Source organism: Erpetoichthys calabaricus, chromosome 4 (genome assembly GCF_900747795.2).
Source record: "Erpetoichthys calabaricus chromosome 4, fErpCal1.3, whole genome shotgun sequence".
Classification (NCBI taxonomy): Eukaryota; Metazoa; Chordata; class Cladistia; order Polypteriformes; family Polypteridae; genus Erpetoichthys; species Erpetoichthys calabaricus.
In genome coordinates, this window is record NC_041397.2 from 40,414,096 (window position 1) to 40,440,291 (window position 26,196).

The following is a 26,196-nucleotide window of genomic DNA, read 5'->3' on the forward strand; positions in this document are numbered from 1 at the left end:
CAATGATGAAAGTATGGAAACGGAAAGCACAGATCAAAACGAAGAAACCATTCTGCCTTTAGTGCAACGTATCCCTGGATGTGAGGATGCATCTTTGCAAGAAATCGAAAGTTGGATGAAGGATAATGATAAGTATGAAATAACTGATGAAGAAATTGTCACTCTTGTCAATTGCGATGGCAACGAAATTGAAGATCAAGATCAAGCACCAACTGTTCAGCCTCTCAGAATTTCACATAATGACGGAGTTAAGGCTCTAGAAACTGCAATTAAATACATTGAGCAACAAGAAGCTACAGGAATCGACATAATGATGCTGCAAAGATGGCGAGATTTGGCAGCGAAGAAACGGCACTCGTCAGGAAAGCAGAATACAATCAACATTTTTTTTAAATCATCACAGGACTGAACTTTTTAAGTACAGTACATACTGTATTTAACTTAAGTTCATTTTTTCTGTTTTGTTGGAAAACATGATTATTAGGTTCGTAATGTGTAAAATTATAACATAGTTTGACGTTTAATAGGCTTTTTCTTAACACCTCCCATTATCCAACATTGTTGCTTATCAGACGTTCTGCCGGCCCGTTTATGTCGGATAAGCGAGACTCTACTGTGTGTGTGTGTCTGTATATATATATATATATATATATATATATATATTATATATATATACGCAACACTGGAAGTGCTTTGTCACACAGTAAGTCTGAAGTGGGACCTGAACTGATAATCTACACAGGCTTCAAACCTCAGACTCCTCAATCAACACACGTCTGGACACTTTAACATATGCTTTTCTGCTGCAGGTCATTCATAAGGATGGTGGAGACCAGGTGTATGTTTGTGACATCATTAGTGATGTTGAATAATAATAAATGATGAAAGGATCACTTTTAAGTAAAGCCAAATAAGCTCAAACAAACAACAGGAATGGTTGAATTAGTACCATCACCAGGCAATAACACACTATACTAGGACAGTTTGGCCAAAGGCATGGTGATTGGCATGCTATTAGGCAAGGAAAAGAGAATGATGAGTGAAAGTTTTTTGTTTTATAGCACGGTCTGTAGGTTAATGATTCGAAAATTTTGGAAAAACTGTGCTATTACAACAGCTATTGTGGCCAATAGGATTATACGGTTTCCGCACATCTGTTTCTAGTTCCATGTTGCTTATTTTTCTTGCATTGCTCCTTTCCTGTGTATTATAGTGACGTGTACAAGAGCAGGATGCAGGAGCTTCACTTAACTGTTAAGCAGAGTACAAGATTTAGATGTAGAGTTTTAACCTTAAATTCAGGTTCCTTCTTGGACAGCCTTTTGAGTTCTCTGCTGAGTCGAAAGGCACTTAGCATGGAATCCTCACTGGCAATAGAGAGATAGGCACGACTGGCAATGCCTCTGTAGGTATTGATTCTGGACAGTGAGAACTTGAGCAAGTCATATTGGCGACCATTGCGGCACTCCAGGCATGAGCATGAGATCTTGTGAGGCCTGGGAATACTGTGGCCTTTCTTGGTCAGCATTTCCACAATCAGGTAAAGGTCTTTCTGACAGGCTAATGTGAGTGGAGTTACACCAGGGGCAAAATGAGAATTATCAATAGATTGGTCAAAGAAGGCCAGTGAAAATGAGCGGATGTCAACTTTGTTGTTGCCCTTCTCCTGATCCAGACGATCTAAAAGGCGCTTTACTACTCGAGGCTGGTTAGTGTCCACAGCCACCAGTAGGGCCTCATGGATTTGGCGGAAATCAAATTTGACACAACGTAGCAGGAGGTCAAACATTTCTTCATTGCCCAAACGGATTGCAAGATTTAAAGCTTCACGCCACTGCCGATCTTCGGAGTCATCCAGCTGGCGCAAGATACCGTCGTTTGGCTGCAACAGTTTGGAGGCCTGGTTGACATTCCCATCTTGAATAGCACTGATTAAAGCTGGTGGGAAGTGCATCTTTCTGTTCATAATCTCCCGCCATTGCGCTTGCTGTGGAGGAAAAAAAAAAAAAAAAAAAAAAAGAGGAGAAAGTTTAGGGTTTTTAAAGTAATAATTTAAGTTACAGATCAACTGACTCCTTGAAAGATTCAAATAAAAATTAAGCTCCTACTTAAGTCATTCGCTGCATCAAGACTCTTACTAGGTAACATTGTGATCAAGCACCTGGAGCACTTCCAAGTGAACTATAAAAGGAGACAGCAACCACCACTCAGGGCCAGCGTCAGGTGGAAAGAGGACAAGGTTGCCTGGGAGGAATGTGATGCCAGAGGATTGGTTTGTTTGTGCTGTACTGGAGTGCTTTTAGGACTGTGTTGTGCCATTGCGGTTCACAGGGAAGACGTGCCCCATAGGTGAAGAAAAATAAAGTGTCATTTTAACACGTGCCTCAGTGTGAATCTGTGCCAGGCTGGGCGTGTATATAGTGCCTTATTCACAGTGCATAGGACAGGGAATAATTTCTTTCAACCAACATCAAATTATAGTTTACAAACATGAGAAAGAAACCCTGTTGTTATCTTGCTAATTAATGTCCATAATGAAGATATTGTATTAACAATAAAAAATTTCTGTAAAGTGGATTGCTGATGCTAAATTTGTCCATAAGTGTGTGTGTTCACCCTACGATGTACTGGCTTCTCCCTGTCTTGGGATTGTTAATGCCTTTGTGCTCGATGCTTGCTGGGATATGCTCTAGTTTTACTGTGACCCTACTCAGGATGAGTGGGTCTGAAAGGATGGATGAATAGTACAAGAATCTTTAAACAATTTAGCTTAAAACATCAAAATAATTTTAGCTTCTCTATTTCCATAAATACAAATGCAATATCAACATAAAGGCTTATTTAGGAGAAAATCCAATTACATTTCAGTTTCTGCAATGGTTAAAACAACCTGCATTTTCAAATTCACTAAACAAGTATACTGTGGTTAGTGGTGTTGTATCACAACTTCAGAAACCTGTGTTAGTTTTCCAGCTCAGCCACAATTTGTGTGGAGTCGCACTGCATGTTCTCCTAACTCTCCTCTGGGAATTCTCTAGTTTACTTTCTTAATGTATGCATAATTAACTAGCAACTTTAGATCTAACGTAATTTAAATATGGCAGTGTATGAGTGGATATGAGCATGCCCTGTAACAGACTGTCGCCACATCCAGGTTCACTGTCAAGGAAAATATGGGATTGATCAATCAATACCACTTAATTATTTGAAATGGGACTTGTCATCCCTATCTGGAAAGGGAAGGGTGATTGCTTGGATTGTAGCAACTACAGGGGGATAACACTGCTCTCTGTGCCAGGTAAGGTCCTTACTAGGGTCGTCCTCAATAGGATCCGTGATCGCTTGCTCACCTACCAGCGACTGGAACAGTCTGGTTTTACACCTAAGAAGTCTACCATCGACTGCATCCTGGCACCGAGGGTTCTCATGGAGCACAAACGCGAATATTGGCAGTTTCTTTACAGCCTTTGTCGATTTTCGCAAAGCATTCAACTCAGTTAATCGAGCTGCCCTATGGGACATCCTGAGAGTTTGTGGGATCCCCTCGAGGTTGCTGGATATCATGGTTGGCCTGTACACTGGTACTGTGAGTGCTGTGCAGAGTGGAGGCAGGACCTCTGTGTTTTTCCCCCAGTTGATTCTGGGATTCGTCAGGGGTGTGTTCTTGCTCCTACTCTGTTCAATGTTTGTATGGACTGGGTGTTGGGCAAGGTCGTGGGGTCCAGTGGCTGTGGGGCATCTGTTGGTGAAGAAAGATCCACGGATCTTGACTTTGCTGATGATGCTGTGATCTTCACGGAGTCAATGGAGGCTCTGATCAGGGCGCTCGAGAGACTGAGTGAGGAGTCTGAATGTCTGGGCTTGCAAGTGTCCTGGATAAAAACCAAGATCCAGGCCTTTAATGAGCTCTTGGGCACAGCCATCAGCAGTGTGTCTGTCTGAGGAGAGTGTTGACCTTGTTGAGAGGTTTACTTACCTTGGCAGTGATATTCATGTCTCTGGTGACTCTTCCTGTGAAGTCAGATGGATTGGGAGAGCATGGGGGGATTATGAGGTCGCTGGAAAGGGGTGCGTGGCGTTCCTGATATCTATGTAAAAGGACAAAGGTCCAAGTCTTTACAGTCCTGGTGCTTCCCGTCTTGCTATATGGTTGCGAGACATGGATGCTATCCAGTGACCTGAGACGAAGACTGGACTCCTTTGGTACTGTGTCTCTCCAGAAAATCCTTGGGTACCATTGGTTTGACTTTGTGTCGAATGTGCGGTTGCTTATGGAGTTCCGAATGAGGCACATTACCTACATTGTGAGGGAGCGTCAGTTACGGCACTACGGCCATGTGGCGCGATTCCCCGAGGGTGATCCAGCTCGTAAGATCCTCATTGTTAGGGACCCGAGTGGCTGGATCAGGCCAAGGGGTCGCCCCCGTAACACCTGGCTGCGGCAGATAGAAGGTCATTTCCGGAGGGTGGGACTGGACTGCATGTTTGCCTGGGGGGTTGCAAACCAGGATCCCGAGTTGTTTCGCCGTGTTGTAGGTACAGCAACGCACTGCACCAGTGCATGCTCCCCAACTTGACTTGACTTGGATGGTCATGTCACTTCAAATGAAGTGTAAAACCTACCAAACATCCCTAGCAGTAGAAAGAAAAAAAAAAAAAAAACCTATTGTACAAAAAGTCACCTAGAGAAGATCCTAATGTCATTTTAGTAGTCCAACTATTTATTTATGTTATTTCAAGGGCTTTAAAAAACAACACTTCCAAATTTATGTAAGAATATATCAGAAAAAGAGTCATTTAATTAACTGCATGCCTTGCAATCATTGTGACATTAGCTTTACAGAGTGAAGGATAACATCAAGGACTACCTTGGAAAATGTGTGAATAAAAAACAGATTTTTATATAAAATGTATACACTTCTGGTGTTGAGAAAATGGTTGAGTTTTTGCTGATCTGTCAAAGCAAAATTCTTAATTTGAAGTTAATAAATAACTGAACTAAATATTTAAAATCATCCAACCCTGTATCGATGTTCTAAACTCTCTAAGCTCTATTTTTGGGTCAAAAGGAGGTGAAGCCTATCTCTGGACCATTAGGCACAAGGCAGGAACCAAGCTTCCACTGGAGGCTGCTCCGTAAATTCTACACCCACTAACACTAGGCCAATTTAGGGTTACCAATAATCAAATATACACATCTTTAGAATGCAGTGGAAAAAAGTTATGCAAACCCATATTTGAATATTTTTCAAAACCTCATTTAAAAAATAATTTTATCAGTCTTGTAGGATGCCATTCAGATTCACTCAGATTTAACAGCATTTTCTGTGCAAATTAGAAATTCAGCTACTTAAGCATTTGGCATATTAATATATCAGTAAAATACAGCAAAGCTTTGCAGTTTTATGAACTACACACTTTTTAACAGACCTGTAACGAAAAATGTACATAACAGTTCAATTACTAAATAGTTCAAACGTACTGTAGCACATTTCCCCACATTTTAAATGAATAAAGTATTTTTTTTATTTAAAATAACAGTTAATTTTAAAACAATTGAGGGTTAGTTTCAACTTTGACTACTAAAACCACTATTGTGGTGTTGTGTGTAAACAAACATCAGTTGTTTTTACACTAACAAGAAAAAAAAGTTTTCTTACAGTGAGATGCTCCATGATTCCAGTCCAGATGAGTCAGTAAGTACAAAACAATTGTCTTTGTTCTGGTCTGTCAAAAATAAATTCACATTCTCATGGCTCTGCCATGATCCTTCAGTTGAACGCTGCTGATGCTCCAAAAAAAGTATGCCTTAGACAATAATCAAACATATGCACGGACACTCAAAAAAAAAACTGCTCTGTCTTTAATCTTTGTCTTTTAGATAGCTCCAAGCTCTTGCGCTTCTGAGGTAATTAAATAAAGAGAACACACCTCTGCTACATCTCCAGAGCTGGGAATTAAAAAATAAATAAATAAAATAAAATAGTAACGTCAACAATTCAAGGGTGGCACACAGGGACCAAGCTGGTAATAAGTATCCTTTTAGACCTCTGAGACTGTTTTTGCATTTCCAACAAAAATGCCTAAAGATGTAGGTAGAACATTCACAGAAATACTACTTTATAGCATTCATTACAAAATCCTTTAAAATAATTTCCCCAAGCAAGTTCAGGAATGCTTTTGCTTTGTTGTATTATATTTCTGAGAAATGCACTGAACTCTGAATAATTTCTCTGCCACCAATATCTTTTGGGAAAACGAAAGTGTTCCTTTCACTTATCTGGTGTGTCTCATATGGTACAACAGACAGGTTTGAAAATAGAAAAACAGAAGAAGTGGCAGGGTTTAGCGTTTACATGTAAATTACGTCAGATCATTCCCTGGATGACATGAAATGCCAGGTCGGAATACATGCTGTATGGAGAGCATTCAATTTCCTCAACATTAGGGAAGAAGGTATCTTTCTGATGACATATAAAGCAACTGTCATTACTTAATTCAGATTAATTTCAAATACAATGATGCCCTCTAGAGGATAAATGTGAGATGGTATGCTGCAGTAACAATAATGGTGGTGTTCATTTACAGAAAGACAACTATCAAGTGCCAGTTCATTATAACATGTACAGAGCATGGTGAAATTCTTATTTGTATGTCGGACCATCATGTAACACACATCAAGTAGGCAGCAAAGCTGAACACCAACGGATACGATATAATAAAAAAAGAAATGGATGAAGGTTAATTCTACATTGAAAAATAAAGTTATAAAGAACATTTCACTTTTAGTTTGCTCTCCTTGGTAGAATCAACCTTTAGCGATTTATCGTTTTGAAGATGCTTGGCGATATAGATTGTGAACCGTGTTATGAACCATTTTACATGAGCTTCACTTCTTTATGGAAACTTAATTTTGTCACCATTTTTTGACGAATGAATGGAACAGTCAACATTGTTACGGATTCATACTTCAGCCTTTAGCAGTAAGATCAAAACATAAGAAAAGATTTATCAAAACATACAAAAAATAAAATAAAAAACTAATCCCCCCCCCCCCCCCCCATGACATACATCAGTCATGTTCAGCTGCAGAGTCTTTAAAATTTTTAGCCATTATCAGTACAAGCTTCATAGGAAAAATGACAATAAATGTTTTGTTGATTTCTTAGGTTAACATTTGCTGTACATCACCTATAATTGAAAAGGCACAGAAAAAGACAAAATGAGATTGTTTTGAAAAGAATATTTACAAATTTTTCTTTTGTTTATACAGTAAATGATACTGTAACCAATTTATAAAAAAGTTCAGATTTTAATATATTGGAAAAAGTTACTATTAATTATTATTATTGATGTCCCAACTGTCCCGTTAATTGCAAAAGATATGTTGTCTTCCACAAACTTCAGTAAATGAGTTATTTGTGAAGACAGGGAACTTTAAAGTTTAGTTTAAATCATTTAGGTCAGTCCACAAAAATCCAGCTAGAAGAATTTGGTTCTCCACAGTCACTGGCATGGCGCTCAATTTCAGATAAGGGAAAGCGGAATCCACAAACAGGACACTGCACCCGCTCTTCTGAGCTTGAAGGAAAATTATAGTCTTGTTCCAAATCTGGAATGCCCATGTCTCCTGCACCATGACACGAAGAAGCATGTAATGGTAGGTATTCAAAACTGACATGACCTGTTAAAAAAAAAAAAAAAAAAAAAAATGACTATACTATAAAAAAAAAATGACTATATTCCTGATTATTATTATTATTATTATTATTTGTTTTTTTTTTTTTAATTACTCAGATCTCCTCTAAATATACCATGTGACTTCTGACACACACCAGTAAGGAAGCAAATCTTTTTCTAGAAGCTGTATGTTACAGTTCCATTCATTATTGTTGCATTTACAAAACGTGATGTTGTCATTCTTTCAGTCATTTTAACTTTTAAACAGTAATTCACATTTGCTACTAATTCACAGTTTACCATTACCTCCCTTTCAACCTCCTTCAATAAAAGCCTTTTCTTCACACAAAAAAAAAAACCAAAGCTTTCTCACCTCTGCAAATGGGACAACATTCAAGAGGGGCTTCTTCCTCATCATCAGGTAAGCTGGGAGAATTCCTTCTTGTATGCCGCCTAGATGATGAAATATTTACTAGATTTCTTTGTCCTTTATACAGCCTCTTACGACAGGATGACCTAAAATATTATATATATCAAAAAACAAAAAGAGTAGTATGAACAGTGGATTACATGATTACATAGTCTTTCCATGTCTAGATATGTTTTATCTGGAGTACTTCCTTGATTAGAAATGGTTCCTTCCCCTATATCCAAAAATGCCAAGAAAGGTCATAATCCAGACATGGTTAATGCATGTTTAGAAAACTGAAGTCTGGATAGAAATGAAATTCTTGTTTAGTCTTTAATTACAATTACAGTATATGCGTATATGTATGTATCCATCCATCCATTATCAAACGCACTATATCCTAACACAGGTTCATGGGGGTCTGCTGGAGACAATCCCAGCCAAGCACAGGGCGCAAGGCAGGAACAAGTTCCAGGCAGGGCGCCATGTATGTGGGGAAGAAATTAATCTTTTAAAAAAAAAAAAAAAAAAAAAGGAGACTGTTTAACATCATACCCTTGGTTTATTGTTATTATTGTATTAGGGCTTATCATGCATATCCAGGGCCACTTTTTAACACCATTTCCTGGGTTTACCATCTTATTATCTCAGGATTGTTGAAGATTAAATTTTATGCTTATAGTATTTGGAATGTAGTGGCATTAGATATCACAATTTTAATTCCTCATACGCCACTGCAGGGGGCCTTGATTTGGACGTGTTTCTTCTCTAGGTATGTCAGTGGACTGGGACTTTGTGAAGTGTGGTTCAGCCTCATGTAGGGAGGCAAAATGGGGGGGGGGGGTAGGGGGACAAAGAGACTAAGCTATCTCTAATTTATCCTTTCAATCCTTATAAGTGCCAACATAGCAATAGGCTTCATGGCAATAACTCCTAGGAAAACTGGAAATTAAGGTCAAAGCTGTCTTAGTTTCAGTTAAGACTACAAAATGATAACAAAAGTTTAGAAGCAATGTCTCCATGACTGGACAGTTAACTTTGTGAGCTGGAATGCTAAAGGCCTGAATCACGAATTAAAGAGAAAAAGTATTCTCTCACCTAACAGGTCTAAACGCTAAAATAGTATTTTTACAGGAGACCCACTTATTACTTCCCATGGGCTCACCACCTATGGGAGGGGCCAAGGAGGTCGGGTGCAGTGCGAGTTGGGTGGTGGCCGAAGGTGGGGACCTTGGCGGTCCTATCCTCGGCTACAGAAACTGGCTCTTGGGATGTGGAATGTCACCTCTCTAAAGGGGAAGGAGCCTGAGTTAGTGCGTGAGGTTGAGAGGTTCCGGCTAGATATAGTCGGGCTCACCTCGACGCACAGCTTGGACTCTGGGACCAATCTTCTTGAGAGGGGCTGGACTCTCTACTCTGGAGTTGCCCCCTGTGAGAGGCGCCGAGCGGGTGTGGGCATACTTATTGCCCCCCGACTTGGAGCCTGTTCATTGGGGTTTACCCCGGTGGACGAGAGGGTAGCCTCCCTCTGCCTTCGGGTGAGGGGGGGATGGGTCCTAACTGTTGTTTGTGTGTATGCGCCGAACAGCAGTTTGGAGTACCCACCCTTTTTGGAGTCCCTGGAGGGAGTGCTAGAGGGCATACCTTCTGGAGACTCCCTCATTCTGCTGGGAGACCTCAATGCTCACGTAGGCAATGACAGTGAGACCTGGAAGGGCGTGATTGGGAGGAATGGCCCCCCCCGATCTGAACCCGAACGGTGTTTTGTTATTGTTCTTCAATGCTCGTCACGGATTGTCCATAATGAACACCATGTTCAAGCATAGGGGTGTTCATATGTGCACTTGGCAGTTTGATGATCGACTTTGTGGTGGTATCGTCGGACCAGCAGCCACATGTCTTGGACACTCGGGTGAAGAGAGGTGCGAAGCTGTCAACTGATCACCACCTGGTGGTGAGTAGGCTTCGATGGTGGGGGAGGATGCCGGTCAGGCCTGGTAGGCCCAAACGTGTTGCGAGGGTCTGCTGGGAACGTCTGGCAGAGTCCCCTGTCAGAAGTAGCTTCAACTCCCACCTCCGGCAGAACTTCGACCACCTCCCAAGGGAGGTGGGGGACATTGAGTCCGAATGGGTCATGTTCCGTGCCTCTATTGTTGAGGCGGCTGATCGGAGATGTGGCCGTAAGGTGGTCGGTGCCTGCCGCGGCGGCAATCCCCGAACCAGTTGGTGGACACCGGCGGTGAGAGATGGCGTCAAGCTGAAGGAGTCGTCCTACAGGACCATTTTGTCCTGTGCGACTCCGGAGGCAGCCGATAGGTACCGGCAGGCCAAGCGGAATGTGCCTTTGATGGTTGCCGAGGCAAAAACTTGAGTGTGGGAGGAGTTTGGGGAGGCCATGGAGAATGACTTTCAGACGGCTTTGAGGAGATTCTGGTCCACCATCCAGCGTCTCAGGAGGGGGAAGCAGTGCAGTGTCAACACTGTATATGGTGGGGATGGTGCGCTGCTGACCTCGACTCGGGACGTTGTGGGTCGGTGGGGGGAGTACTTCGAAGACCTCCTCAATCCCATTAACATGCCTTCCAATGAGGAAGCAGAGCCTGGGGATTCGGAGGTGGGCTTCCCCATCTCTGGGACGGAGGTCACCGAGGTGGTCAAAAAAACTCCTTGGTGGCAGGGCCCCGGGGGTGGATGAGATACGCCCGGAGTTCCTCATGGCTCTGGATGTTGTAGGACTGTCTTGGTTGACACACCTCTGCAACATTGCATGGACATCAGGGACAGTGCCTCTGGATTGGCAGACTAGGGTGGTGGTCCCCCTGTTTAAGAAGGGGGACCGGAGGGTGTGTTCCAACTACAGAGGGATCACACTCCTCAGCCACCCTGGAAAAGTCTATTTGGGGGGTCCTGGAGAGGAGGGTCTGTCGGATAGTCGAACCTCAGATTCAGGAGGAACAGTGTGGTTTTTGTCCTGGTCGTGGAACAGTGGACCAGCTCTACACCCTTAGCAGGGTCCTGGAGGGTGCATGGGAGTTTGCCCAACCAGTCTACATGTGTTTTGTGGACTTGGAAAAGGTGTTCGACCGTGTCCCTTGGGGAATCCTGTGGAGGGTACTCCGAGAGTATGGGGTACTGGACCCCCTGATAAGGGCTGTTTGGTCCCTGTATGATCGGTGTCAGAGCTTGATCCGCATTGCCGGCAGTAAGTCGAACCCAATTCCAGTGAGAGCTGGACTCCGCCAGGGCTGCCCTTTGTCACCGATTCTATTCATAACTTTTATGGACAGAATTTCTAGGCGCAGCCAGGGCTTTGAGGGGGTCCGGTTTGGTGGACTCAGGATTGGGTCACTGCTTTTTACAGATGATGTTGTCCGGTTTGCTTCATCGGGCCATGATCTTTAGCTCTCTCTGGATCAGTTCGCAGCCGAGTGTGAAGCGGCTGGGATGGGAATCAGCACCTCCAAATCCGAGACCATGGTCCTCAGCCGAAAAAGGGTGGAATGCCCTCTGAGGGTTGGTAGCGAGATCCTGCCCCAAGTGGAGGAGTTCAAGTATCTTGGGATCTTGTTCACAAGTGAGGGAAGAATGGAGCGTGAGATCAACAGGCGGATCGGTGCGGCATCCGCAGTGATGCGGGCTCTGCATCGGTCTGTCGTGGTGAAAAAGGAGCTGAGCCGCAGGGCAAAGCTCTCAATTTACCAGTCGATCTACGTTCCTACCCTCACCTATGGGTAGTGACCGAAAGAACAAGATCACGAATACAAGCAGCTGAAATGAGTTTCTTCCGTAGGGTGTCTGTGCTTTCCCTTAAAGATAGGGTGAGAAGGTCAGTCATCCGGGAGGGACTCAGAGTAGAGCCGCTGCTTCTCCGCATCGAGGGGAATCAGATGAGGTGGCTCAGGCATCTGATCAGGATGCCTCCTGGACACCTCCCTGGTGAGGTGTTCCGGGCACGTCTAACCGGGAGGAGGCCCTGGGGAAGACCCAGGACACACTGGAGGGACTATGTCTCTCGGGTGGCCTGGAAACGCCTTGGGATTCTCATGGAAGAGCTAGAAGAGATGTCCGGGGAGAGGGAAATCTGGGCATCTCTGCTCAAACTGCTGCCCCCGCGACCCGATCTCGGATAAGCGGAAGAGGATGGATGGACGGACCCACTTATTAAGCAAGGATCAGTTTCGGCTGCACAAAGACAGGACTGGCAAAATGTTCCATTCCAGCTTTACAAAGAAAACTAGAGGTGTAGGAATTCTTATACATAGAACAGTCTCATTTGCAGTATCAGATGCAGTATCTGATCTTGAAGGGAGATATGCGATTGTCATAGGTAATTTATATAACTCTAAAGTGATTTTGATAAATATTTATGCACCCAATGTCGACGATAGGGACTTCATACCAAAATGTATTCACATCAATTCCCAATGTGAACACTCATAAAATTATAATGGCTGGGGACTTTGTGTTTTAAATCCAGACCTTGATATGTCTCCTGCCACAGGGACGATGACAACTAACACTGCAAAGACAATTATGCAGTTTGTAACTGACTGCAACTTATCAGACCCCTGGAAATTTCTAAACCCAAACTCAAGACCAATTCCTTCTACTCACCAGTGCATCATTGCTACTCAAGAATTGATTATTTCTTTGTAGATACAAGATTTAATCTTGGGCAAGAAATTGTTAAGTACAACGCTATTGTTATTTCTGACCATGCCCCTTTGATCTTGGAGCTAAAATTATTATGCCCCACATACTCAAATCGCAGATGCCGTCTTAACCCACTTTTATTAGCAGACAAAAACTGTATAGAATTTATATCCAAACAAATAATTTTTTTCTTGGAGACAAATACATCCTCAGTGGTTTTTGTAGGAAAACTCTGGGAAACCCTGAAGGACTTTAAAAGGACAGATTATCTCATATCTTTACAATAGAAATAAATTGGAAACCAAGAAGATATCAGAGCTAATTAGCGTAATTGCTAGAATAGATCAAGAATATGCCAGGTGACCAAGTGAGGCACTTCATAGGAAAAGACAGGCTCTGCATTCAGAACTTAACCTCTCAACAACTAAAGAAACAGAATCATTTGTAAATCAAGACATCAATACTATGAACATGGAGAGAAAGCTAAGATCTTAGCTTAACAAATCCACAACGAAGAAGTTCACAATGCAATCCCAGTAATCACCAATACATCCATCCATCCATCCATTATCCAACCCGCTATATCCTAACGACAGGGTCACGGGGGTCTGCTGGAGCCAATCCCAGCCAACACAGGGCACAAGGCAGGAAACAAACCCCGGGCAGGGTGCCAGCCCACCGCAGATCACCAATACAAACAGAGACAAAATCATTGACCATAAAAATATAATGCACATATTTAGAGACTACTATAAATCCTTATATATTAGTGAGTTTAAAGAAGACAATACACAATCTAATGCTTTATGGATGCATAACAGATACCACAAATAGATGCTTAGTGCAGAGGAATTGGATAGACTTCTGGTATTATCAGAATTACTAGATGCTTTAAACTCGTTTCAGAGTGGGAAAGCAGCAAGCCCGGATGACTACCCTGTTGAATTTTATACGAAATTCTTAACTCAGCTAGCTCCCCTTTTATTAGCAACATTTACAGAAGCTAGAGACAATAAAATTCTACCTCAAACTTTTCGTCAAGCTTTAATTACCACCTTTCCTAAACAAAATAATATCATTATTCATAAGTGAAATTGGTCTGTATGATGCACATTGTAATTCCTTTAAGATACTCCCTAAAGTCCTTGCTAGAAGGATGGAGAAAGTGCTCCCTTCGTTAATACCATAAGACCAAACTGTTTTTTGTTTTTTTTTAAAGGCAGACACTTAACTTCCAATCTTCGATGACTGTTGAATGTAATATATTCGCCCATAAAGGCGAACACCCCAGAGATGATACTATCGTTAGATTCAGAAAAAGCATTTGATATGGTTGAATGGAACTATTTTTTTATGACATTGGAGAAATTTGGGTTTGGCCTGAACATTTGTGCATGGATCAAACTACTGTATACCAAGCCAGGAGCTTCAGTTTGTATTAACAACATTAATTCAGACTACTTTAAACTAGAACATGGTACCAGACATGGATGCTCCCTGTCAGCACTGATTTCTGCAATCAGCATTGAGTCACTGGCAGTTTAATGTTGAAATGCTTATGAGATAAAGGGGATTATCAGAGAAGGACATGAACAGAAAATTTCTCTATATGCAAATGATATGGAACTGTATATACCGGATCCACAAAATACTGTGCCTGCATTCCTAACAGCACTAACAGAATTCCAAAAGATTTCTGGTCTCAGAATTAATTTGAATAAAAGTGTGCTCTTTCCAGTGAATTCTCAAGCACACAATATTAGATTGGACACCTTCCCTTTTATCATCGCAGATCAGTTTAAATACCTAGGGGTAAACATCACAAGTAAACAAAGCTCTTCATCAACAAAATTTTGCCGTCTGTATAGAAAAAATTAAGCAAGACTTGCACAGATGGTCAACCCTTTATCTCTCTCTAGCTGGAAGAATTAACGTTGTTAAGATGAATATTCTTCCTAAAATTTCTCTTTACTCAAAACATTCCAATATACTGTACATCAAGAAATCATTTTTTAGAAACTAGATTCAGCCATAACCTCTTTTACTTGGAATTCAAAACATCCACATATCCAAAGGGCAACCTTACAAAGACCTAAGGTGGTAGGTGGTATTGCACTACCTAACTTTCAATTTTATTAGTGAGCAGCAAATATACAAGCTATAAAAACCTGGACATGGACACAAATAGATGGACATACACAGGCTTGGTCCGCAATAAAAATAAAATTCTGCCAGTACTTCTTTATATTCCTTGCTTTGTAGAATACAATGCCTTTTATTGTCACTATACACATGTACAATGAGATTAAAAGCAGCTCCTCTAGTGCAGACATGTATGTAGAACACAACAAACAAATGGTGCAAAAAGTTGCAAAAAAAGTTCTGCAATGCTATATACATATGGAAAGAATAAATAACTATTGTACATTATTTAAATAATATAAAAAAAATATATTGCACAATAATGATGATCATGTGCAGCGAGTAGTGGATGTTGGACCCTGAGAGTAATGATATTGTACAGTATACAGATATTGCACAGTTATTATCAATATCATTTAGATATTGGATACTGCATAGTTGATGAATAGAAAGACGTCCAGGGGTTGGGGGGTTAGACTGTGTAGTCAGTGCATGTGTGAGTTTAGAATGGTTATGGCTTTTGGGAAAATACTGTTGTTGAGTCTGTTTGTCCTTGTTGTGATGCACCTGTAGCGCCTCCCTGAGGGCAACAGGTCAAAAGATCAGAGCTAGGGTGGGAGCTGTCCTTGATAATGTTTTTTGCTCTGCTGAGGCAGCGGGAGGGTGTAAATGTCCATCAGGAAGGGGAGAGGGCAGCCGATGATCTTCTGTGCTGCCTTTACTACTCTCTGAAGCCTCTCCCCGTCTGCCATGGTGCAGCTGCCGTACCATACTGTGATACAGTACGTCAGCAGCACCTCGATGGACGAGCGTCAAGTCAGTAGCAGGTTGGAGTCCAGGTTGTGCTTTCTGAGGACCCTCAGGAAGTGTAACCGCTGCTGAGCCTTCTTGATGACTGCTGTGATGTTGTCTGTCCAGGAGATGTCAGCGGAGATAAGGACGCAGAGAAACCGGAAGGTATGAACCATCTCCACACACTCGCCGTTGATGTAAAGGGGGGCTAAGTCTGTGCTGTGCCTCCTGAAGTCGACAATGATCTCCTTGGTTTTCCTGGTATTCAGAGCCAGATTGTTCTCTGAACACCAGGCTGCCAACTTCAGGACCTCCCTCTCTGTAAGTTGCCTCGTCTCCCTTTGAAGAGGAGTCCGACCACTGTGGTGTCATCAGCAAACTTGACAAGGAGGTGGTTGTTGTGGGCCGGACTGCAGTCAGTGGGTGTGGAGACAGTACAGGAGGGGGCTCATCACACAGCCTTGTGGGGTACGGTGTTCAGTGTGTGAATGGAGGAGGTAGGGGCCGAGTGTCACAGTCTGGAGCCAGTTGGTAAATAAAAGTTATCGGCAATATACAAACCACCCAATTGTGCTTCACTCACTCAGAATATGGAACCAATGTAGAAAGTATTTTAAGATAGAGAAACTTATCTGTGGCACCTCTGCATGAGAGCCACCTTTTTCCACCCTCTCAAACATACGCAGTTTTTAACGTCTGGAAAACAATCGGGATTAAATCACTTAGAGATCTGTACATAGACAACATCTTTGCATCCTACGAACAATTATACTCCAAACTAGCAAAATACCCGCGCTTCGCAGCGGAGAAGTAGTGTGTTAAAGAGGTTATGAAAAAGTAAAGGAAACATTTTAAAAATAACGTAACATGATTGTCAATGTAATTGTGTATATATATATATATATATATACACACACACACACACACACACATACATGCATACATACATATACACACATACATGCACTTACAATAACATAGAAATCAATATAAACAACATTAACATCATTATCATATGAGAATATGAAGTAATATATAAGAAGCACATTTCATATAAATATAAATTATTAAACAGTAAAATCTTCTTCTATAATTTGCTACCGTGGCTATTCGTTTGTCTGTCCAGGATTTTAAATCACCTGTAGCTCGCAAACCGTTTCACCTATTGACTTGAAATCTGGTACACATATAGTACGTCACGTCTGCTATCCGCTTTATGGGTGATGATTGTATTACTCTTTTTATCTTTATTTTATTTTATTGTAGAATCAACTCCTATCTGTGCACACCCAGGGCGGCCGTGGGCGGATGCGTTTGGTGTATTCACTCCATGTTATCGTGCATTGCCGCTGTCACTGGTATTTTGATAAAAGAATTTGAACAACATATAAGAAGCGTATAAATTATTAAACAGTAAAAACATTAACATTTAAGAAGTAAAGTTACATTGAGTACTACTGCAGTGCCTTCGGGTATACCTCATTTTTTCTTTGCCCATTACATGCTTAAATGTATACATTTTTTGGTGTACCTACCCGAGAACACGCGACATATAACCGACCGTGGGAGAAGCATGGATTTTAAACACGCGTTGAGTTCATCTGCTGGTCTCCCTCGTGGAATAACTGGTAATGTTTGACTAAAATCTACAGCGAGTAAACCGACATTACCTCCTTTTTTTTTTTTTTTTTACGATCTCTGAGATCTTGCTTTTTTCGGTTCAAGGCTTCATAAGCTCTTTTATGTTCCATGGTGTACTTATCCCAAACCATCATCTTTGAATGTTGCTAAGACTTTCGCCTTGTATGTAGATCGGGGTAATTACATTCATTGCATTCCTAGTCTGAATCACAATCTGATTGTATGGGTGGTTACCTGGCAGGTAACGCTTATGCTTGGTCATCAAGTCGTCTAACATCCGCTACGTGCCCTCTTTTAATTGCGAGAAGCAGATATATATAGCCAAATTCTCGCGTTTCATTGCGGCGAAGTACTGCTTTTAATTTTTTATTAAGAACAAAAGAAAACCTTTTTAAACGGATCGAAAATATACCAATAACAATTTGTTAAGGATCTGTTTTTTTGTGAAGCTCCCTTTTCACAGCTGTCGCGCTACAGCGTGTGTTTCGTTTATTTGACAGTATGTAGATCGTGGTAATTACATTCATGGCATTCGTTTTCTGAATCACAATCTGATTGTATGGGTGGTTACCTGCCAGGTCACGCTTGTGGTTTGTCAGCAAGTCGCCTTACGTCGTCCACGTGCCCTCTTTCTGTTCCCAGAAGCAGATCATAGAATGGTTTTAATAGTTTACTTTCAAATAATGCAAAGAGTATGCGACATGTGTTTCTCCCTAATTCTGGGCTCATCAGGCGTACACACTCACTGCATCCCCTCTCGGGAATCGAATCTCTATCGTCAGTGCCAGAGGTGAAGCCCCTAAACGTTGCGCTACGGCGTGTGGTTCGTTTATACTTGTGTCTTCTCATTAAACTTTTATCTCGCGAATATGTTATTGCAATCCGCAGCGGGAGCGTTTCTATAAACTTAATTTAAACTTACGTTTTACACCGTGCTTTGTTTCCCTTATGAAGATGCTTGTATGGTTCACTCGCTCGCTTCTTATTGTTTCGCTCCCTTCTCAATTGTTTAATGAATTTTTTGTTCTTCTCTGTTTGCGGCGCCAGAGTTGAAGCCCCTAACGTTGCGGTCAGCAAGTCGGCTAACATCCGCCATGTGCCGTCTTTCAGTTGCGAGAAGCAGATCATAGAATGGTTTTAATAGTTTACTTTCAAATAATGCAAAGAGTATGCGACACGTGTTTCTCCCTAATTCTGGACTCATCAGGCGTACACACTCACTGCATCCGCTCTCGGGAATCGAATCTCGAACGTCAGCGCCAGAGGTGAAGCCCCTAACGTTGCGCTACGGCGTGTGGTTCGTTTATACCTGTTGTCTTCTCATTAAACTTTTATCTCGCGAATATGTTATTGCAATCCGCCGAGCAGGAGCGTTTCTATAAACTTAATTTAAACTTACGTTTTACACCGTGCTTTTTTCCCTTATGAAGATGCTTGTATGCTTCACTCGCTCGCTTCTTATTATTTCACTCCCTTCTCAATTGTTTAATGAATTTTTTGTTCTTCGCTGTTTGCGGCTCCTCCTTCATTTCTCCCGACTGCATTCACAGTCTTTTCACGTGATTACGTGGGAGGCGTGATGACGTGACACTCAACTCCTCCCCCCACGGCAATCGAGCTGCCGTCCATTACAGTATATTGTGAAAAAGAGGTTCCAGTTATGACCATTACGCGTTGAATTTCGAAATGAAACCTGCCTAACTTTTGTAAGTAAGCTGTAAGGAATCAGCCTGCCAAATTTCAGCCTTCCACCTACATGGGAAGTTGCAGAATTAGTGATGAGTCAGTCAGTCAGTGAGGGCTTTGCCTTTTATTAATTAGTATAGATTTAACTTTCCAGCAACACATTTCTTTCACTACCTTCAAATTATAAACTTTGTTAAACAGAACCTGCCCAATTTTCCTCACCTCCCACCTACCTCTATGCCAGAAAAAATACTGATTAGTCTTCAGGACTCAGACAGCATTTCCGTAATATATAAAACCATTTTACAGTCCCTCCCTTTCAAGATCCAAAAGTACAGTGGGAAAAGGATCTCTCACTCAACATCTCAGAAAAGGAGTGGAAGGTAATAATAATAATAATTCATTACATTTATATAGCGCTTTTCTCAGTACTCAAAGCGCTATCCACACAGGGAGGTAGCAATGCACAGAATTCACTCGAGCTCCATATGTGCAAAGCATACAAGTATTCAACTCAAAATTATATATAGAGCACATCTGTCTCAATTAAATTTGTCCAAAATATTTCCAGGGCAAGATCCAACCTGCAAAAGTCTGCAATCAAGTTCCAGACTCACTGGGCCACATGTTTTAGATGGGCACCAAATTAACATCATTCTGGACCAAAATCTTTAAATGCTTTTCAGACAGCCTCGGAGTCACAATCCCTCCTAACACATTAACAGCTGTGTTTGGTGTACTTCCAGATGGGCTTAAAGTGGTGAAGGACAAACTAATTGCCTTTACTACACTATTGGCACGTAGACTTATCTTGCTCAACTAGAAGAATCCTAACTCTCCTATTCCAAGTCAGTGGGTAACCAATGTTATATACTATTTGAAATTGGAAAAAAAAATCAAATTCACACTTAGAGGATCTGTATAAAACCTTTTCAAAACCTGGCAGGATCTAATCAATAACATTTTAGAATAAGCATTTAAATTGAGGAAGCAGATTCTCTCCCCTCTTTTTTTTTTTTACTCCATTTATCTTTATTCATTTATTGATACTAATTTACTTATTTTTACTAGCTTAAAGTTTTACTCTGCTGGCATACCTCTCTTTCTCAGGGGTGGGGGCCGATTTGTTTCAAACCTATTTTCGTAAAACTTGATTTATTTGCATGGAATATTTGATTTTTCATAAAATCAAATAAAAAAATTAAATTCTTTAAATATTTTTTCCCCCATTGTCTGAAGAGTTCTTGATCTCAAAATTCAAATTTAATCTGGCACTTTCTTCTCTTGGTTATATTTCATTCTTGCACTCCTTTTTCTATCTATTCTTGCACACATTGTTAAGTAGGTTTTGTGATCATATACCTTATCAAATAGGCTACATGATTTCATTATATTCTATAAATAAAAAATAAATTATAAAGAGATTCACCAAGTAATACATAAGCCATTACATAGCGCAAAAGAGAATTTTACTTTTGTGTGTGGAGGTGTTCCAGCAGGCAGTGGGGTGTAGTGGTTAAGGGCTTTGGACCTAGGCCTTTAAACCATGACACGGAGGGTTAAAAATCCTGCTACTGACACTGTGTGTCCATGATAAAGTCACTTCACCTGTCAGAGCTCCAATTCAAAAAACAAAAAAAAAAAGTAACCAATTGTAGCTCAGATTTAAATCAACTACATCTCAGATGCCAGAAGACTCCTTAGATAAAGGCATCAGTCAAATAATAAGGAAGGAAATAATTATTTTCAAAATTAAGCTAGGGGAATTCTGCAGTACTAACTTTGTCAGACATTTATGTAGAGAAAAGCCAAGCAAAATGACACCTTTTATTGGCTAACTAAAAAGATTACAATATGCAAGCTTTCGAGGCAACTCAGGCAAGATGTAATCAGACATTTATAAAATTTTGTAATCTTAATTTAGGTCCCCAGGAAACGGACTTTGCTGGTTATTCACAAATACAGCATTTTCTTTTTAGGAGAGATTTTTTTCTTCTTAGGAATTTTACAAAAATGCAGTAATGGCATATTTTAGAGGCTGAAAATAATAGAAATCAATATTATACAGTACAGTATATTGAAGGACTAACATGTTAAAGGAATATTCCAAGTACAAAATCATTACGACTATAGCACCAATTTAAGCTACTGAAAATCTTCTTTAGGCAAATGGCAAAGCAGACAAAATTAACACATTATAATATGTTACAGTTATCTTTGGCACCAGGGTATCTGTGGTGTCCTCTATGTGTAGCCTGTATGCTCTTCTGATGTTTTTGTTGATTTCCTCCAGAGACACTCACTTCTTTATGAACAGTAAAAACTTGCAATCAAGCATCTTGGTAATTCTAAATTGGTTATACTCAAGTGACTGCATGTGTGTGTGTTATAGGTGTGTCTAGAAGAAAAAAATCTGGAGAATGGATTACCATCTAGGGCTAATCTCTGCAGAGATATATTTAACAATGCACCTTATTTAATTTAAAACAATAAATAGCTAGATATCTGATACACACTAGTTGCCTGCACTGGATTTTAGTTATATGCCCAGTGGAAATCAGGAACAGTAAATGTGCACAAATTAACGGAAGACTTTTAGGAATCCCATGCACATGTAATGTGTATAAGAATATCACGGTTATTTTAGACTTCTTAGACTATTATAACTATGACTAACCTCAAATTGTGGCCTTTTTTTTTTTTTTAACTCTACCAGTAACAACCACAAAACAAAAACCTCCAATTTATACTAGATTTAGTATAAACTAGATTTACATCTAAAATACAATATATAAACTGTATAAATAACAAACAAAACTTTAAAAACTACACCAATCAATCACAAACAACATGTAATTATAATACAAGTAGATGGAACCTTCATACCTTGTAATATTTATGGTATTGTAGGTAACTCAAAAAGTAAATGCCTTAGTTCCTGGTGGTTGTTTTAAAATTTAAATTTCTGACTTAGGAACTATATTACTGATTACATCTTGCCTGAAGAAGTGGGCTGAGTTGCCTCGAAAGCTTGCATATTGTAATCTTTTAGTTAGCCAATAAAAGGTGTCATTTTGCTTGACTTCTCACTACATTCTTAATGGCTAACACAGTACAATACCCTAGTACTACTGACTTAGGAACTATAAATTCACACAAGTAGCATAACATTCAGTGAAAAAGTATTTCATCCCCGACTTATTATCAGCATTATTGGACATTTCCACAGTGATTGCTATCAGATCATAAAAAGAACAAACTTTGAATTATATAAGTTACCTGAAACAAAATTTTAGTATTAAAGAATAATGCAATAGCCATTGTAATGCCCCACATAAAAAGATATCACTGGTAACACCAACTTTAGCAGTAGTAACTACACCAAAACAAACAATTCCTCTTACTTATTAGTATCTCACAATATTGGTAAAGAGCTATAGCCTACTACTCCTTGCATATTTAACAACACATGCAGATTTGAGCATGAATTACTTTATACGTCTTCTCATACTAACCCAATAGTTTTCAGGTTTTATTTTGACCAACCCATTCCAAAACTCAACATTCTCTGATAAATAATTTTCATTATGGATACTTTAATCTCTGCCCTTCATGCAGGTTCTAATATATCAAAGGCCATCTAAACCTTGACACTACCAGCTTCATGTTTGACTGCTGGAATGAGATTTTACTTCTGACAATCGTTTTCAATTTTTTCAGACATAACAGGGCTAGCAGAGGTGAAAACCTACTGTTTTTACTCATCTGTCAACTTCTGAATTCTTGAAGGTTATTCAGATGCACAATGCGGACAAGATGATCTGCTGTGGCAACCCCTAACAAGAGCAGCTGAAAGAAGAAGAACAAGAACCCTAGGGAAGCACTGATATTAATTTTAGTTTATTATTATTTGGTAGTCTTCATGAAGTACAGACTCTTGCACACATTTCCAACTATAATAACTAAAGCTAAAAAAAATACAATTAGATATCTAAAAACACATATCAAAGTACACACATAAAGTAGATTTTAATGGTTAGACATAAGTAAAATCATACAATAAATTTCCATTAATATAAGAATTGATATGAAGCTGGATGACAGAAAATAAGGAGTAAAACATCAATCTCTACAGCATCTGTTCTGAAGAAAGTAAACCTCTGGATGTAGAATTGAGTGACAGAAGTAACCAGTCATTTACAACTGTTAAATTAACGGTTTTGCTGTGTTAGGCCAACTGGCCATCTGTCCCTATAGGCATTATACAGTATAAATGTTAGGAAGGAGTTTCCCAGAATCACTGTACCACGGATACAGTTTTTGACAGCAGTATCATGAACATAATCCTTTGTCAAAGATAAAAGCCTGCAAATTTCTAAATGTTGCTGCCCAGTTTTGTAACTTTATACTTGCATCTTGAAGAGATTTTTGTCAAGGTAGTTGACCAATATGGCACAAATTGTCATTCTGCAGCACTACAACCTTAGAGGAATAGTTTTCTCTCACCAAAGCTGATAGTGATCAACAACCCTCTGTCCTGCTGAAGGCTTAAATAATTTTTGCTTCCATACTTATTGGTATGATGTGCCTGTATACTGATAATTTCACTTTGCTGGAAAACTAAATCAGGCCTGATTCTAAAATACATTATTCAAATATTAATATCTGATGATTGGTTTGTAAGGTAATCAAAACAGAAAGGAAAGGAAAGATAATCACTAAACATCAGTGCATTTTCTTCAAGTCTCATATAAAATATCACAATTTATTAAAAAAAAAACGACTAAACTTACGGTGAAAAATCTTATATACTTCTCTTCTGGTTCGTCCTGCTTCCACTTCAAAACCGGTCCCGCCCACATGCAACCGACTGGCATTTCTCGATTCCTATTCGTCCTCTTCCATGTCATGCACTATACTGGCCTGCTGAGCGTAATACATTCAACAAGTACTCGAGGTGCTGCCACAACAATAAAGTAGCTTTACCACCTTTGCAGGAGCCACCTGTGTCTTTACAGCAGCAATCATCAGAAGCTAAAAATTATTGTGAACACATTTGAGAATACAACTCTTCTCTAGCGTTTGCTTCCATGGGTGCATAGATAACTCAACCTCCTGGCCACGGGCCATACTGTTTTAAAATACACAGGCAAATTTATCACCAAATCTCTCTACTATACGCTAACACTTCTACCTCTCCATGATATGGATAGTTGAATGTTTTTGACACAGCGCAAGCTACTGAAGTACACTTACAAAATAAAGCAAACTCTGCATGCAGCGAAAATGTACTTCTCCAGCTAGATTCCATGCTCAGAACCATCAACCCCTTCGCTAAATCATACAAACACATGCATGAAATCGCTCAGTCCAATCCAACAGCATCTGTATGAATGGTTTTCAAGGGAAACCCTGGGCAAGATTTACGACAATACAATGCCCCGACATTTCAGCGATTTTTCGTTGGAGAAGATGGCGAAACGCCTGCCGAAAGGGACATTTGCATCCATCCCATAGGCAACTCCTGTAAACAGATTTCCACGCTCAATATGAATTGTGATCCTATGGTTTATCCACTTTATTCCCTTACGGAGACATTGGCTGGCACAAAGATTTACAACATGTTCCCGATAAAAGAACCACCAACTGAATAAGGCTTACTCAATGCCAATTTTACGCTGTCACAGGTGGCTGGGTGTGGTCGGCAATCAGCTGCCTATTTAAAGGTCCACCTCCCGACAATCAAGGCTGGAGTCGGGCGAGGAGCTGGACGAGGTCGGCGAGAGAAGGGGGCGAAGAGAGGCCCTGTGTGTGAGAAGAGTTTCGGAAGAAGAGAGATGGCTAATGAGAGCCAGGACTGTGGGGAGTAGTGTTGGTGCACTTATTGACTTTGTAAATAATAGTGTGTATAATAAACGTGTGGTGATGGACTTAGAACGTGTCTGCCTGCCTGTGTCCAGGTCACCCTATTCCACAGTGGCGTAGTCAGCAGGATGCTCCACCTGGGTCAAGGTGGGGGCCTGCGAGTAAGAAATTGTCTGTGGACGACCCGGCACGGCAGGAGACCTCACACACGTGCCGCAGGGGCGCCGTGCACCTAACCCCGCAGGGGCATATGGTAACCCGGGCCATTAGCGGTCCACGGGAGGACTGTGTGTTTCAGGGGCGGCTCACCAACTCGGTGGCAACGCAAGGAACTGCCGGGAAGGAGAGGCTGCAGCTGGGAAAGTCGCAGCAGCAGCGGAGCTGCCCAAAAGCTTGTTCCCCTGTGAGAGGAGGACGACGAGATGGCCGCCGACAGGAAGTCCCTCCTCGTGACAGGTACGGGATTGGACAGCGTGTCCTGTCTTCCTGCCAACGATTGGTCGGAGGCGGGAGCAGGGAATGTCCGTCTCGTGCCTGGAAGAAACCCGAGTGGGACGGAGGGAAGGGCCCATGGAGAGCAGTTGGCGAGTGGCGCTGCTCAAAAGGTAAGCTCACCGCCGGCTCTCTCTCGCTCCTTGGCAGCGATTCTGCAGGAAAGCCTACAACTTGTGCGATCGCTGCCGGCCGAGCGATGTGCCCTCCGGGCGGAGACGCAGGATTCAGGAGGGATGGCAGTGGCGTGCGATCGAGAGCCGCTGGCGAAGGAGGATTGGCACGCAGCGGGAATTTCTGACTGGAGAGGCACAGCGGGGAAGGTAAGTGAGACCGACCCCGTGAAGCTTCCGGACGCCAGCGGGGCTGGGTCTGCCCTTTGGCAATGGGCAGATCCGAACCGTCACGGCGTCCCAAAGTGAAAGGAGGAAGCGGCTAGAGAAAGCCTGTTCCTCCGATACGGGAGGGACATGCAGCTGGGTGCGCACGTCCCTCGAAGGGCCGTCCTCTGCGGGGGCAGAGGAATAACCCGCATTCTGAGAGGAGACGAGCGAGTGTGCTCCCGCTGGTGGTCCCGTGGCGGGGATCACGGACTGCTTGAGCAGGGAAGCCAGAAAAGGGAGCTTCGGGGTGCCGATCGGAGCGGAGAGCGTTGGCCCAACCGAGAAGACGAGCCGAGGGGCTGCGTCAGGGCAACGTCTCCGCCCCTTGTTTTTCTATTTTTTTTTTATAGGATCGGGCCCTAGGCTACAGTGTGTCGGCTTGCCGCCGAGGAAGGCCAGTCCTCGCGGATCGGTCCGCTGGCCCCTGGAGGTCTCAGCTTGCGCGGGTGTCAT

General features: G+C 41.5%; 1 protein-coding gene across 1 annotated transcript in view; it reads right to left on the reverse strand.

The window, feature by feature from the left end:
* The window catches only part of LOC114644650 (short transient receptor potential channel 2-like), a 96,742-nt gene that overhangs the window by 38,887 nt on the left and 31,659 nt on the right, over nt 1–26,196 (reverse strand). The window contains exons 8-10 of the mRNA XM_051926153.1: nt 8,054–8,196; nt 7,467–7,684; nt 1,292–1,987 (exon numbers count right to left, since the gene is read on the reverse strand). Coding sequence (XP_051782113.1) covers nt 1,292–1,987; nt 7,467–7,684; nt 8,054–8,196 — 1,057 coding nt within the window. The remainder of the gene's footprint in view (nt 1–1,291; nt 1,988–7,466; nt 7,685–8,053; nt 8,197–26,196) is intronic.